General features: G+C 38.2%; 1 protein-coding gene across 10 annotated transcripts in view; it reads right to left on the minus strand.

Moving 5' to 3' along the window:
* Positions 1 to 16,401, minus strand: part of DOCK9 (dedicator of cytokinesis 9) — a 207,448-nt gene that overhangs the window by 78,691 nt on the left and 112,356 nt on the right. For all 10 annotated transcript variants that reach the window (XM_008578478.1, XM_008578466.1, XM_008578449.1 and 7 more), the window contains exons 16-27: positions 10,851 to 10,930; positions 10,579 to 10,766; positions 10,370 to 10,435; positions 8,961 to 9,053; positions 8,134 to 8,257; positions 7,649 to 7,770; positions 6,486 to 6,572; positions 6,051 to 6,140; positions 5,345 to 5,460; positions 5,006 to 5,075; positions 4,041 to 4,166; positions 3,388 to 3,459 (exon numbers count right to left, since the gene is read on the minus strand). In XM_008578478.1, coding sequence (XP_008576700.1) covers positions 3,388 to 3,459; positions 4,041 to 4,166; positions 5,006 to 5,075; positions 5,345 to 5,460; positions 6,051 to 6,140; positions 6,486 to 6,572; positions 7,649 to 7,770; positions 8,134 to 8,257; positions 8,961 to 9,053; positions 10,370 to 10,435; positions 10,579 to 10,766; positions 10,851 to 10,930 — 1,234 coding nt within the window. The remainder of the gene's footprint in view (positions 1 to 3,387; positions 3,460 to 4,040; positions 4,167 to 5,005; positions 5,076 to 5,344; positions 5,461 to 6,050; positions 6,141 to 6,485; positions 6,573 to 7,648; positions 7,771 to 8,133; positions 8,258 to 8,960; positions 9,054 to 10,369; positions 10,436 to 10,578; positions 10,767 to 10,850; positions 10,931 to 16,401) is intronic.

Here is a 16,401-nt window from a genome sequence, read left to right on the forward strand (position 1 = left end):
TGCCCCCAAAGCTGATCAACGCTAGATATCCCTGGAGTAACACTGAAAGCGTTATGTGGCTCTTAAACCACCCCAGGCCCAGGTGCCCCTACAAGATGGTGTGTTCTTGTCATGGCTCTTTAACACTCATCAATGAGGGAAAAAAATCAAGGTCAAAGTTAGAAAGACATCGGAATAAATTAATAATCTTCACTCTAAAAATATAAAAACTCTGAGAGAATTTGATCAAAGTTTTGGAAGTCACTAATGGTACAGGAACAGCGAATATAAACTTGTTTCCTAAATTTATAGCACTGGAATTGGGGATCAGGCCACAATTCTTAAGATGCAGATTCTTAATAAACACAACAAATACAAAAACAACTAATTAAAACATATAAAATTCATTACTCCTAAGATATGAGACCAACTGAATGAAAAATGAAAATGTTAGAGGAGTTCCTAAATCAACAATGTGAGATTGAGGAAAAGGAGTGGCATGGCATTTCGGGGACACAGAAGCAGAAGCGAGGGGAACGCTCTGAAAGTGGAAATGTTACTCTACAAAGTGGTAAGTAGGTGTTTGAATCTCTTTTTATAGTAAATTAGGTTATGGTTAAGCTTTCTACTTTTGGATACCAGTGTTTCCTTTTAAGCATAGCTGCCCAACAATTAAAAAAAATACTTCTAAAAAGTTTCTGAATATTGTTTTAGGACTGAGATATAATTAACTTAGGGAAAAGGTCCTGCATGGTAGCATTTGAGTGGTTTTTGTAATAAAGTTTCAAAGACAAATAAACAATTTCCCAGAGCAGAGATGTTAGGAAATCATGTTATAAGGCTGCAAATAAATGGCTGGACACCTGGGAGGCTGACTGTGGCTCTAGCATGAGTTCTTGGCTCTGTTCAGTCATGTGACCCCATGCAGGTCACTTCATGGGTCTACACTTCCATCTCTACCTTTGTGTGATAAAGGAGGAGTTGGGAACAGAAGACACCATTCAGGTCCTTACCATCCCTGAAGAGCATGGTTTAATATGGCATCTTGAGAACAAACGCATACAATTGAATTCCTTTATTAATTTTCTAACACAGTTCTCGGAAATTTGGCACTGAGGCTTGCTTTTTGAGTATCCTTCTTGTGAGTGTTCTCAGAAGCGTTCCTTACCTCCCTTACCCTCCACAGCTGGTATGGCCTTCACTGCAGACTTTAGGAGGGAATGGGCTACTGTAGCTCCCTGAATGTGTGGCGCTGGGTCCCAGCATTTTGCCAGCACAGGTCCCTTCATTCATGCCTTCTCTTCATTCTCCTTCTTCACATAGCCAACTCCTGTTTACTCATCAGAACCCATCTCAACCCACACCTCTTCCAATCTATTTTTTTGTATTCCCCATGCTCCTGAGCACTCTGTGCCCACCTCTTTCAGAGCACTCATCAAGAGGTAAAGTGACCGTTGAGCTAATTGTACACTTTCCTGCCCAAACTCCTTGAGGGCACAAACTGTGCCCCACCTAACTTTGTAACCTTTGATCCTGGCACATAGTAGGGGCTCAATGAATATTTGCTAAATAAATCAGTTATATTTTAAAATATAATAAAGTCACCATTTGCTCTGAAGTAATCACATTTATTTGGGGCCAAAAATAAGGAGAAATTCACTGTTATGGGCTTGTCAAGGGCTGAATTGTGTCCTCTCTAAATTCATATGTTGACATCCTAACCCCCAGTACCTCAGAATGAGACTGTATCTGGAGATAGGGTCTTTGAAGAGGTGATTAAAGTAAAGTGAGGTCATTAGGGTAGGCCTTAATCCAACATGACTGGTGTCCTCACAAGAATAGATTAGGACACAGACATGCACAGGAGAAGGAGAACATCCACAAGCCAAGGAGAGAGGCCTCCATGGAAACTAACCCTGCACACACCTTCACCTAGGACTTTCAACTGTGAGAAAATATCTCTCTGTTGTTTAAGCCACCCAGTCAGTGCACTTTATTATGGCAGCCCTAGCAAACTAAAACAGGCTGTAATCCTGTTCTGTATATGATAACATTTTTAACAGAGAAGTAGAATATCCAAATGATGTATGCGTGTGTGTGTTTGTGTGTGTCTGTATGTGTGAATGCACGCACACTTAGCTGCATACTGCCAAGCAGACAATCTGCTAGATTTTTCCTTGGCAGGCTGTTCTAGCATGAGTTACATGGTGCATTTCTCTGTGGAAGGCAGGGCCCACTTCCATCTGGCATCTTCCTACGCACTAAAACCAGAATCTTTAAACTGGATTTAAGAGGAAAAAAAAAAAGAAAACCACCAGGTCAGGCACCAGCGCCTGCTCTACTGGAGGACAGTATGGCTTTAAGTTCTTAACCAACAACCTTCCACCCAGCAAAATCTTGCAGCCTTTCCAAGGCTTTATCTGAATCCAGATCCCCTGTGCAGGAGGCCAGATCCTGACCCTTCCTCCTCATCACTCCTCTCTGCTGCACAGGCTCTCACTGTGAGGCAGTGCCCAGCACACACTCCTTGCATAAGCTCCTCCCACCCTCAACCAGACCCCACCTCTACAAGGCTACATTGCTGCGATAGTTCAGTCACAAAGACAACTCCAGGACTTGCGAGTCTCAGGAGGAGCTCTGGAATCATCAAAACGAGAATATGATATTTCCCCTTGTGTTTACTGCACTGGAACTTTATAAATATTTATCTACCTTGAGCCTCATATAGCCAGAGGCAGCTAATCACACGTCAAAGGGTACCAGTGGGAACCAGGGGACAGTTTGGGAGACCCACAGAGTCACAAAGTCACACATACCTAGGCAACAGTGCAAGGAGGCTGGAGGGGAGAGGAAATTTGAGATTGCACCTTTGCCCTACAGAGATGGGTTATCTCAGAGTCCATTTGTTGATTCTTGAGGACCTGAGATTGCTGAGAAACTCCCATCTAAGCCCATGAGAAATGCATACAACAGTCAAGATACATAATAAATACTGCATGATGACATTTAAATGAATACTTAAACTATTATTCCCACTTCAACAAACTTGAAGGTTTCTAAGCTAGTCAAAGGAAAAGGCATACTTTTCTTTGGACTGAGTAACACAGTGGTTCTGGAACACAGGTTTTAGAACCAGATGGTTTCAAACCCTGGCTCCTTCCGCTCACTCACAGCAAGACCTTGGGCAAGTAACTCAAGCACTCTGGCCTCAGCTTCCGCACCTATAAAATGGGAGGAAATAGCACTTCCCTCACAGGGTTATTATGAAGCTACAATGATTTATTACTCATAAAGCATTTAGAACAGGCCCATAACTGGCACACAGGAAGCGTTAATTAAACATTAGCTACAAACAGAATGAAAGAGACTTTTTCTTAAGAACATAAGCCTCCACATGAAGTAACATACCTTAACTTTGGAGTTCTCTATCAAATGTTGAGCCATGGATTTTATCAGCACATCAAAGAAAAACCATGAATACTAAAAGAAGAAAAAAACCAGGACCCCATAAGAAAAACAACAAATTAGTAAGACATGAACTCTCTGAACTCTCTTAGGCTGACAATGTTATTGACATGAAACAGGTGTGACCCTAAAACAGCTGAACTTTTTGGCAAAATATCATCAGATCCAAGAAGTGAGTGGCAGACGTCTTCTGCTTGCATGTGTCCCTCCCACTGGGAAATAGGACGTCTGTACTCTGGCACAATCCAACAAGAAGTGCTGCTAGATTATGTGGGCAGATTTTCCTCTTGGCTGATCTCTCACTTGATGCCACCTGCCTTTGAAATCTCTAAATCAGTGTCTTCCATTGATCTGAATATAATGACTTACTAATACCCAACAGCCAATGAAACTCTAAATATAATAATCCCTAGCAGCTCCTATCTCAAGACACAATTAGCAAAGTTGGTATTGGAGAACTAATTCTGTTACCTCTTTTTAGGAGGGTGTTGATTGTCTTATAAAAGTACACAAAAAGGGTGAATTGACCAAGCTGTGGAATTTGAATTTTTGTCAGTTGACTGCAATATCGCAGAGCATTGGCTCTCCTGACATACCTTAAGTAGTTTGTTGCTGGTGAGAAAATCAGCGGAAGGCTTGAGAATTGTGGTCATGGATTTGGTCAGTTCTTCATGCACTGTCTTATATTCGGAAGCAACATATGGCTCGGCCTTATAAGCATACTTTGAAGAAAAGGGAAAGAGACTTAAATGTACTGGTTCTCCAAGTAGGGCTGACAGCTCGAGAGGCTTCAAAGAATGGAGATCAGGAACTAAGGTACAATTTCAGGGGTGGGAGAGTAAGGAACGGAAATGAAGGTGGGAAAGATGAATGTCATGTGACAGAAAGAGGGAGATCAGGATGTCTTCGGGGAACCCATCGAAAAATGTGAATCATCTGACTCAGGCAGATCAGTGGCCATTCAGCGCATAACTCCATCTACACCCAGGACTACAAGAAATAAGCAGTACAACAATGGGTAACTGATATACTGAAGAAACCACTTTAGTTTTTAAACTATGACAGAGCTGTAATTCACAAAAGTGTCTTTTTAGAACAGTAGCTACCGCTAAGTTTACTGAATGTTATACATAAATATTTATCCTAATGTCATCTAATTTGACTGTGGCCAGAGCTAACCTTCTTATCTTGGGAGAAGGAGCTTTGCTGGAATTTCAGATAGAAGAAAGAAAAATGCCTATGCCTAACTATATCAGAAGCTTAGCTAAAAGCACCTTAAAATTCCTCTTGAAACTTCCACATCATCTGAGTCACATTATTTGGAAAACCCATTAAAAGAAATGTAGCTGAAAGAATGAAATTAAGTAAATAAATGAATGACTGCCCCTGTTTGTAATTCCCCTTATTCAGGTACAAGCATTGGCTATGAAGAACAGAGAGAAGGCATAGATATTAAGTTTCAAGAACATTCCAAAATAACCAGGCTTGTAAAAAATAAGTCCTGAGAAGGAAAATTGGAGAGCCACAGACGTAAATGATTCGAACAGTTTGTTTTACATACCTTAACATATGACCTCAAGTGGCTCTCCAATCCTTCCTCATGGCACTGGGCAACCACATGAATAATGACCCTACACACCACAGGAATGAATAGAGCAATGAATAGTAGTGTGAAAATGGAAACATTTCATTATTATCACAGCAGTAGTAGAACAATGATGATGCTATTGGCACTTAGCAAACAAGAAGACAAGGGATTAGATGGGGTCCCTACATATGGGGTCAACATTTCTTAAATATAATGCTCAGCACATACTAGCACCCCAGATATGTATGACTGTGCTCCCAATGTGCACAGACTGGAAGGGAAGAAAAGTATCTATCCATCCACCTCCCTTACCGAGTCACATTAACTGCAACTTCTTCCTGAGTGGCTCTGGTGAGGACTCGGAAGAGCTGGTTTAGGATGGTGGGCAAGAAGGCGATCATCACGTGGCCCTCCATTGCATGCAAACTCTACAGACATGGAATAGCAAAGTTCATGTTATCATTTTAAAAGTAAAAGTATGCTGAATCCATAAACAAACAAACAATAAAGAGAGAGAGAAAGAAACAACAATCACAATAATGCACTAAACTTTTAGAAGGAGAAAAAAGAACTGTGGTTGCTAGAGGTGGGAAATTGGGGGGCTGGGGGGTTAATGAGAAACTGGCTAACGGACACAAAGAATAATGATGTATTATAATGATAAATAAGCTAACTATCCTGATCTGACCATCACACATTGTAACACAACTATTGAAAGTCAACTTTGTACCCCACATAATATATTATCTTTAATATATATACATATATAATAAATTATCTTTAAAAAAAATCATTGTCAAATACAATGTCAAAAAATAAGTAAATAAAAGTATGCTATTTCTAAGTCCACTTCTCGCCACTGTCTAAAACCACATAGAAGCTATTGATGTGATGGCAGCTAGGTCAGACCATCCTCACAGAGGTTTCCAAAGGGCAAGAACAACACTGACCACCAAATAGAAAACCCAACACATTCCAAAATCATTAAAAAGGGGCTACTAAGAAAGTCATCTGATACCTTAAGGTATTTTACAAGTTCATTCCCTGAGGTTTGGGCTCCGGATTTGGTTCTCTGACAGTATAGGAAAAAATTATGTAAATGCTGATCCTAGGGGTGAAAAAAAAGAAGGAAAAGAAAGTCTATTAATACTTATGCTATGGAAATTGGATCATTTGCTTCTTGCAACATGCATTTTTTTTTTAAGACTATGTAATTGATCACATAAAAATGACATCAAAAAGATCCTCCAACAAAAGAGAAAACCTGTTGAAAAATGTTACTTATACTATTCATTTATATCAGGACATACAAGCACTTTATATGTGCTTACTTTCTTCAAAAAAAGACCTATAGAGTAAACGTATATCCATAACATATTAGGAGTTTGTTTTGCAAGAAGTGCAAACTCAGTCACAGAGCAATAGCTGCTAATTTTAATGGACTAACACGTACCTGAGTATACACTGTAGAAACCAGATGAGTTGATACTTTCAGCAGTGGCTTGCCTCCATCTACCCATTTAATTTCTGGACCATAATGCTGAAACAATATAGAGGAAAAGAAAATCCCCAAAGATTAGTTATCTTGACTGCCAACAGGATCATCTATGAGGGAACTGATGAGGGACTGAAGGCCCAGGGAGCATCGATGACTTCACAGCTGTGCCTGACCCACCAGGAATGCAGCCAATACTAATTTCTGCCCACTTTCTCCCCCACTAAGCACAATGCTCTTTTTGCTGGGTCTTGTAAGTTATCTTTTTGTTTAGTTGTAGTTGTGTGAGTTACAATCTATTTGATAGGGAAAAAATCCTATTTCACCAGTATCTTAACCAAACTTGAGTTCAAGATTCTGAAAGAGATGGTAGAAGGTATGAGATAAAGCAAACAGGACAGTAAGTACTACTGGCCCAGGCAAAGGGTCAATCATCTGTGCATGTTTTAACTTCTGAAACCTTCATTTTTTTGTCACATCCAGACTAGCAATATAACTGAAAGTGATTTATCCTTCTTTTGGAATATTTTAGCTGTCCATAACATGAACCCAAATTTGGCATCATTTAAATGTGGGGAAACACTAAAAGGACAGGTCTTATTTAAGAATGTTATAAAACTGAAGTCTGTAAAATTTAAGATGGTTTAAAAAAATGCAAAGCCAACAAACCAATTGGAGAGATCTGAGAAAAATCAGGCTTTCATGAATCAGAAAGATTTCAGAATTAGCTACCATCTGGTTAGAGATTTGCTTATTGGACTCATATTAAGCTAGAAGAAAATTCCTAAAAGTCTGCATGACCATAAGAACTCATATTTTTTGAGCATGGCTAGTTTACAGAGACAGACTTCAACTTCATGCAGTATTTCCAACACTCTCTTTCCCTGCTCAGGCACTGCTAGTTCGGGGCTTATAAAATGCCCAAACTGTAATTCTTATACTGTAATAACTGTTAACAGCACTGCCTTCTAATTGCCTAAATTTTTCCTGAAAATGAATAACTAAAATCAAAATGTTGGGATTGGCAAAAATACTGTGTGATTTTTTGCTTTATCATTGTTTTAGTTGTTCTTCAATATTTTCTGAAGGAACTGAGATAAACCAATGTTAAACTCCTATACCCTGCCTATCCCAAGCTCCTGGTAGCCGAGGTAGCCAGATGGAAGATTAGCTGAAACAGGGATGTGCTGCTCGTTGGTCACCACCCTTCCGTCTTTCAGAAGAGGAAGCCAGGAGTATCCAACTGTGGAAAACAATGAACAAAAACATCCACTGTAAGTGTACAAAAACTGACGAAAGAAAGCCAATGTAAAACCATCTGATTTTTAAGAACTGTTACTAGCAATCAGAGTAAGAAATTTAAAAGGCCCTGAATATAGCCTTTGCAGAACATTGTCTACAATGTACTTTGGCCCCTTTGGGATTAGAATTCTAAAATTTTCTTTTTTAAAAATTTACATATGCAACCCAGGCATGCTACCTTCATGCCACCTACTAACTTCATCTAAAAACCCCTTCACAAAAGTATGCAAATTCAGAACAAAATACTATTTAAGAACCTAAAATGTAAATTATCAAATGTCAAAGGAATGATGAAATTCTCGACCTTGTGTTTCAACAACATCCTTTTTCTTCGTGCTTCCTTTACTCGAGTTATCACAGCTGACATGGAAGAACGTGAACAGTAAGTGGTGCTTTTCATGTAGCTGGGTGGGCAGTTCTATTTTAATCTGAAAGAAAGAAAAAATAACAATCCTTCTAATATTCCCAAACATCAAAAATTCTCCTTGAAAGCAGGAACACAATGTATCACCCAATACACAAACGTGCATTTGTTCTCCAAACTGTCATTAAAATTTTCTCAAAGACACTGAGACTATAAATAGCACCAAGGAAAAAATGGATCCTAAATTCACTGACCAGAAACAGAAAGAGAGTTGATGAATATTTCTACGCTAGAAAAAATTGGGAAACACATGATAGTAACCACTCTGCTAACTTAACAAAGCCAAGGCATTATGAAAAGCCAGGGTAGAACATTTCAAAGTAGAATTTATATAGCAATTTTATAATGAACTGCATTATAATTCTATATAAGCACACCCAATGATAAAAAAAGAAAGAGTCTCAGGTCCAACAGATGTAACTATACTTAAGTATGAATTTGAATGGAAATATTAATTGTGGTATTAATGGTGGAATTAGAATTTTTTCTATATCACCTGCATTTTCCAAGTATTTATATTTTAACAAAGAATATGTTATCTTCATAATTAGGAAAAAAGTATGCAAAAAAGAATACTTCAACATTTAGTTCTATCATTGTAATTTCAGTATAATATGCATCTCTTAAATTTTGCTTTACCAAGCAATTAACTTGGAGTTTCCCTTAAAACTGGTCAAATAGGGTTTTCTACTGAAAGCATCACTTACCTCATCATAAAATTCTGGATTTTGGTGATGGTGTAAAACTGCAGCAAAGGCGCTTCTTATGAATACTGGCCCACCAGGTCTGCCATAAATGCACTAGAATAAAAGTTAGTAAAGGGAAACACCAGTGTTCAATTAATCGAGTAAGGAATTAAACTCAGACTGTTGTAAGAAAGAGGAGCTCCTATAGCACACAATGTAACCATCTCTGCCTATGAGACTCCAGGCCTGCAAGGCGCCTTACTGCTGGGTCCAGCCCACCATCCAGCTCATCTTCAGGCTCACTTGCCCACTCCCTTCCCCCCCGCCCCCCACCCAATGTTCTAGCTCTGGACTGAGTTTTGCTCACTCTTCCTTTTCACAGATCCACAGATCTTCGATTCTGTGTGTACCAACCAAACTCTCGTGCATCCTTCAAGAAATTAACTCCTTCCTCTGTGTCCCCTCAGTGTTTTTCTATACTAATTATTAAATTTGGTCCAAAATAACCATCCAGTACCTTCTGTGTGTCAGGAATTTCTTTTCCATGACTCTTTTCCACTAAACTGAATTTCTTGAGCGCAGATATTATATTCTTTTTTACATCTTTGTCTCTTTCCCTTCTTGGAAAGCCATTTTAACACAGTTACAGTAAAGAAGTTGGGCTTTCAACTCATCTGACCATGGATCTCTTTTTCTAATATATTATGGGACTAGTGGAGTGTATTAAGGAATAAACTTTGAGCAATATTACTATAAAGTGTTGGTAATTTAAGGTCAAAAAAAAAAAAAAAAAAGAAAAGAAGAAGTAGGGCTTGGAGCCAGACTGCCTGGGTTTGAATCCCACCAATGTATTTAGTTAAATTCTGTGCATTAGTCTCCTCATCTAAAAAACATGGATATTAGTAGTACCTAACTTAAAAGAGGTTGTCTTACATGAGGTTATCTTTTGGTTCTAACAGAACCAAAAGAGTTAGACTCACACGAGAGCAGTGCCTAGACTACAAGCAGCATTCAATAAACATTACCTATAATCTACTAATACCATTATTACTATACTATAATAAGCACTTAATAAAGATCATCTATTGTTGATCTATTATTATTTCTAATAATAATATTATTCACATCATAATTCTTAGCACCCACACAATGCCTGGCTCATAGTAGGTGCACAATAAGTGTTTACTGAATTGAATATGTATAAGAAACTTTCATCCTTAAAGAATATAACAAAACAGTCAATTAGGAGTAAGAATTTAAGTACTTCATAGTCTGTTAAGGTTCAGCATATGTGATTATATATTGTAACGTCACATGTTTTTGGTTTGTGTCAAATGTGCTAAATTTCTTTAGTTGTACAATATCATGTAAGTGCACTTTTAAAATGGAAAAATCAGAATATGCAGGTGAACACACATAAAAAAACAAACCTTCAGGGGCTGAGAGTCTTCCTCATCTGAATCTTTGAATTCGATGCAAATAGCAATATTTCTGGCCTGCAGCAATTGTTAAAAATAAAGAATAAGAAAAAAAATCAACAAAAAAGTCAGAATATGTAAATATTTATAAAAGAACACAGAAAGCCAAATCCTAAGGAAGAGGTCGATATCAAGAATGAAACCTCAATCTTGGCACTCACCTTGGCAAAAGACTTTTGACTGTCATATTTCAAGTACTTAGGATAAAAGTAAAGGTGGTTGTTGTAGACAGTGTAAGGCTGAGTGTGTTTTGGTATGCAGGGCACAAATTCCTCTACTTCCAATGTGATTGGCGTTTTAGTATAGGTTTCAAATTGTTTTGTGGGAATGTATGATGAATTAACATAATCTGAAAAGATATTAAAAACAATCCAAACTGAAGTAAAAACCAAACAAAAATTTTGTCTGTCTATTACATAGAACTTACACTTACTAGGGAAGTCTGAAGAAACATTATCAATTGTAATGTCTAGATTGCCTAAAATCACTGGGAGTTTAGCCATCTTCTCAGGTCTACAAACAAAAGAAGAGAAAATCAAATATTTATAAGTTAGGTTAACTCTAAACCTAAATTCTAGAGAATTTCCAAGAGAAATATAACGTAAGCCACAAAGGCAATTTTAAACTTCCTAGTAACCACACATAAAAACAGTGAAAAGAAACAGGTAAAATTAATTTTAATAATGTTTTATTTAACCCAATAGATCCAAATATTATCATTTTGGTATGTAATCATTATAAAAATGTATAATCTAAGTCTTCAAAGCCAAATGTGTATTTTACACTTAGAGCACATCTCAGTTCAGACTTTCTATATTTCAAGTGTTCAACAACCACACATGGCTAGTGGCTACCATGTTGGGCATAGTACAGGTCCAGATAAAGAGTATCAGCAAAACGGTTATAATTGAAGTATTCCTGAACCACTCAAGCCTCACCACAAATACCTGGCTCATTTAGAATCATCAACATTCAGAATTAGAAATCATCTTAGGCTCCAGTGTCTAGCATAATGACAGAGCAGGCGCTCAACGAAATGTCTGTTGTTTGTATTTGTTCTGACTCAGTCCAATATAGCAGTGTCCTCTCTGACATTCCTGACAAGCCCTGCTACTGCCTCAACCCCTTCTAGCGACAAGGAAACTTTTGACACAGCCACTTCAACACCAAAGTGTTCTGCCTCATTGCACAGTGAAATTTACCTTCTTGAAACTTCCACTCATCGAGGAGCCTAGTTATGTTTCTCTATCTTTCAACCACTTATAGACACCATACTTTCTGAAGTCCTCCATTCTCAGCACTTTTGTACCTTCCTGCAATGCCATCTCTCTCTCTCAGAAGAATGTGCCATTTAAACCACAAGACCTGGAACTGCATAGATCAGGCCCAGGATGGTCTGATCTGGGGGTAGAGTAGTTGCCTGTTTTGAACAATATACCCATCTACTAATGCAGCCCAAATGTTACCACTTTTAGGTAGCCACACCACCCTAGTGATCCACATTAAATTCACAATCACCTAAAACCCCTAAATCTTTTTTCATATGCTTTACTATCACTTTATATCTCTCCATAATGTATTTATATAACCATGTTTTCAGACCTCAGAATAGAATTTTTATTTTTGTCTTGATGAAATTTCACCAATTTATATTTGAGCCATTTCTATTTGATCAAAACCTTCTGAAATCTAGATTCTAATATCTAATATATTAGATAGGCCTAATAGCTTTATGTCATGAAGATATTTAATCAGCATGTTATATATTCAAAAAAGTCACTGCTGAAGTACTGCAAAGAATATTGCCAAGAACAGGCTCCTTCTCAAATCTATAGAGGCCCATTTCCAGACTGACACCAACCCATTAATCACCATTCCTGGCATCCAGTTGTTGCAGCAGTTGAACATGTGCCACTCCCAAGTGCAACACCTCCCTGACTTGTACATTGGATATCATGGTATATTCACATGGTAAATACATTCTGTCAAAGGCTTTGCAGTCCTCTAAGGTGCTAGCTAAGCAACCCAGTTTAAAAGAGGAAAGAAATGTGGTTAGGACAACTAGGTCAACATGACATGACTTATTCCTAGAAAACAGGATGTCACCTCATGGTTCTTCATAAGCCACCTATTTAAGTTTCTTTTAGAACACTGCCAAGGAACATCAAAGTTCAGTGGCCAACAGATTCAGCATTTGGTTTTGTTCCCATTTTTGAGATTCCTCAGACATTACTGTTTATCTAGTAAGCAGTCTCACATGTAATTTCTCAGTATATCTTTGAACATTGTTCATCTGAATCAGGACTTCCCTAAAAATTTTCAATTCTTGCTTCCTCATGACTAGAGACTATATTAAGTAGACTCACCTTGTCCCATCACCAGCTCTAAGTTGCAGAATCTCTTTCTCCCAGGGTCCCTCCCATTTCCACTTGTCTTCTGTTTACACTTGAGTTTAAATGAGCAATTCCTTGAAAACCTCAGAGATATGATTTCTGTCCTCAAGAAGCCAAAAATCCAGTAGGCATTATCACTACTTATACATATGATGATAATTACTTTCAAAGAGTGTATACAAACCTCTACTAGAAGGTGGAATATCTAGATCTCTTGGGAATAAAGGGTTAAGACTAGTATTCATGGTGAGAGAAATCACCCTAACAAGGTTTTCATTTATTCCCCACTGCAGTTGTAGGAGGCAAGGGCTATTATTCTCCACCCTTAAAAAGAAGAGGAATCTCAGGCAGAGAAGCCACGTGACCTATCCCGGGCCTTCCAGGATGGAAGTGAGCTACAGGTTGGGCTTTGAAAGATGAGTAGGGTCCCCTCAGAGACAAAAGGAAAAGGGGGAATGTGCATGCTGGATGTGTTTATGGTTTACATGCTGCTTGATGGGGTAGTGCCACCAATGCCATTTTGTGCCCACCAGCCATGCCGATTGCTTAACCTCATTTTTTTGCTTCACTAACCAGTTACACCTTAACCTTAGGGCAAACATAAAGAGAACATAGCTTTCAGGGAGCGAGTGATTTATTACAGCAGGTGGCATCAGTGGTCTTAGCACAGACATCACAAGACCAACACCCTTCCCCCCAAACTCCATCACAAGACACCTGGTGAATGATGTTATTACCTTATTTTTCTTAAGGTGTTTCCTTGAAGTTATTCTTAGTAACAGGGGCTTTGCTATATAAACATTGTCTAACTTGAGAGTCAGAGCTCTCACTGCTGACATCTGATTCTTCACTGTGTCCAGCTTCTGGGTCTGATTAATAAATATCTCTAGTTACCGAGCAGACCTGCCTGAATAGACCTGCCCTATTCCCCTGCATGGTTTCAAAGTACCTTCTCAATTTGGAGGGCATTGTATTTTAACTACCTCCTTGTACAGGCAGGAAGGGGACATAATTCGGGCAGAGAAAAAAGCACAGTGGAGTCAAAGTCCACAGTGAGTTTAGAGAAAGTCAAGCACCCCACCTGGCTTGAGTGCCGTGTAACTAGAAAAAAATGCAGGTAAGAATGTAAAATGTGTTTGCAAAGAAAATAAATGTACAAATAAACGCAGATACATCAAGTAGCATATTCAAAAACCCTAGCAGTATTATTATCCAATATGGTAATATTACTACCCAATATGGTGGCATTAAAAAGGTTCCACTTTTTAAAGAAAATGCTCTGCTTTTATCCTTTGCCTTCATATATCCAGCAGAAGTTAGAAAAGATACCACCATGAGTAAATCAAGTCTCTCTTCATATATAAATATTTCTTGGAGCACATATGTCAGTAATTCCATCCATCTGATAGAATTGTTTTCTGACTAAACCTTGGAACATATCCCCAAGTAATTATTCCAAGGGAAAGGGAGAAGGTGGCTTATGAGCTTTGGCAGCTATTTTGTAAAGACAAGGGCAGCTTGAAAAAATTTTTCTCATCTATTATCAAATGACATTTTGCGACAAACACGGGAGCAGAAACAATAGCTTTAGATCCAAGCTAGTGCCCAGGCTTCTGATATGAGAAATTCCTCGGAAAAAATAAAGAAAGAAAAAGAGCAACGCTAAGGTTTTTTTTTTAAAAAAAAAATGACAAAGCAATCCTCCACTTCCTTAACGTTACCGTGAAGAACATGAAAAGACACGGAGAGTAGACGTCAATGTTTCTTCAGATTCTTATTGAGGATAGCAGCTCCCCTAGCACTGCTGCATCTTCTGATGCTGTTAGCATTAGATCTCTACTTTTGAGTTTCAGGATCTCTAACTGGCTACCTGGAACACATTCTTCACACTACATCCTTCCAACCAAGCACAGGCACGAAGGCATTTAGGCAGGAAGAGAACCACACTTGGATTTCCCCTGAGCTCTGAACCAACCTGGGCTCCTTGTTGCCTAGCCATAGGCCTTGCGCTCAGATCACTTTTTGATTAGTGACCCTGTGGTTCCTACTTTCCAGCCTCCACTGAAGAAGACAGGACCACGAGCTGGGGCTACCCTGAGGAGCTGCCATTGTGGGGAAGTTTCAGGGTAATCAGCCCAGGAAGTAATTTCTAAGACAGGGCTCCAGCCTTCATCACCTATAAAAGACTTCATTGTCTGCTTTGTCTGAATATAAAAGTAAACGTTAGTTAAAAAAAAGTTCACATAAAAATGACAGAACACTATAAAGCAGAAAGTAAGAAATCACCACAAACCCATCCCTCAGAGACACATGATTAATATTTTGGAGTATATCCTACATGACTATTTTTACGCCTGTCTATGATTCCATCTAGCTATTTGCCTATTCATTTTTACATTTACATACAAAAAATAAACCACTTTCTGCTAAAAAATGAGGTCATATAGATATACTTTTTCCTCCTTAACAATAAAGTCTGTTCACCTTCCTAAATTAATACATATAGATCTACATCATTATTATTAGGAATTGCATGGTAGTCTAGTGAGGGAAAATATTGGTGACTAGGTTTTCGAAAAATTAACTTATTCTACAAGTAAGGCTAAAAGTTTCCTGGAACATGAAAAAAAATGACAATAATTATCGTATGTCAATACAGTATGTACAATAATATGCTACCCACTATTGATAAGGTTTTTAAAGATGCTAACTATGGCTATATTAATAATTCTGAAAAATGAGAACTCTAAATGTCCAAAAATGAGAGAAGAGTTAAATATTCTATGGTCCATCTGCTCAATAGACTATAATATTAACGAACAGACATTGAAAATTATGTTTATGAGAATGTACAACACTTTCAGAAAATATTTATGTTCTTATATAGGGAAATATTATACATCTAGCATGACCATAACTACCTAAAACAAACTAAAATACATATTAAGTAAATGCTCCCCCAAAATTTAGCATGGTTCTCCATGAAGGGTAAAACTAGAAGTAAACCATTTTTCTTCCTTTTATTCTTCTGTAGTTCTCAAAATTTCTATAATGAATATGTATTATGTTTACAGATGGAAGAACCTCTATTATTAAAAAATAAAAATAAAGCACTGTTCTTTCATTTAGTCCTCCAAGAACAGCAAGAGATTCATAGGGATCCAGGTGAACTCACTGACGAAACCTTTTGTCCTTGCCAGGGTGCATGACTGCCAGATGGTGACCAGCAAACACGAACACCTTATGTGGTCTAGGAACCCAGGGAGCTAACCCAACGGGCCTCATCCTTTACCTGCATCCTCATCTGTTCCTGCCCCGACTGCCTAAGTGAGCTGGGCAAAGAAAGGTTCATTCAGAATCAACTCAGTGGGTATGTACTTTGTTTTGCTGAAGAAGCAAAACATCGGTACAGGGGAGATGAGCTTAGTGACAGCAAAATTGAGGTTGCACTTCTCTTTAAAGCTCCAAGTAGGGGAAACATCAAAACAGTAAAAACTTGTAGAATCTCATAATTGAAAGGGACCTTGAGAATCCTTCACCACTTTCACAAAGGCCCGCCTTGATCCATCTAAGATTTTCCCCTTTCTACTT

The sequence above is a fragment of the Galeopterus variegatus genome, unplaced genomic scaffold (assembly GCF_000696425.1).
Source record: "Galeopterus variegatus unplaced genomic scaffold, G_variegatus-3.0.2 Scaffold74, whole genome shotgun sequence".
Taxonomy (NCBI): Eukaryota; Metazoa; Chordata; class Mammalia; order Dermoptera; family Cynocephalidae; genus Galeopterus; species Galeopterus variegatus.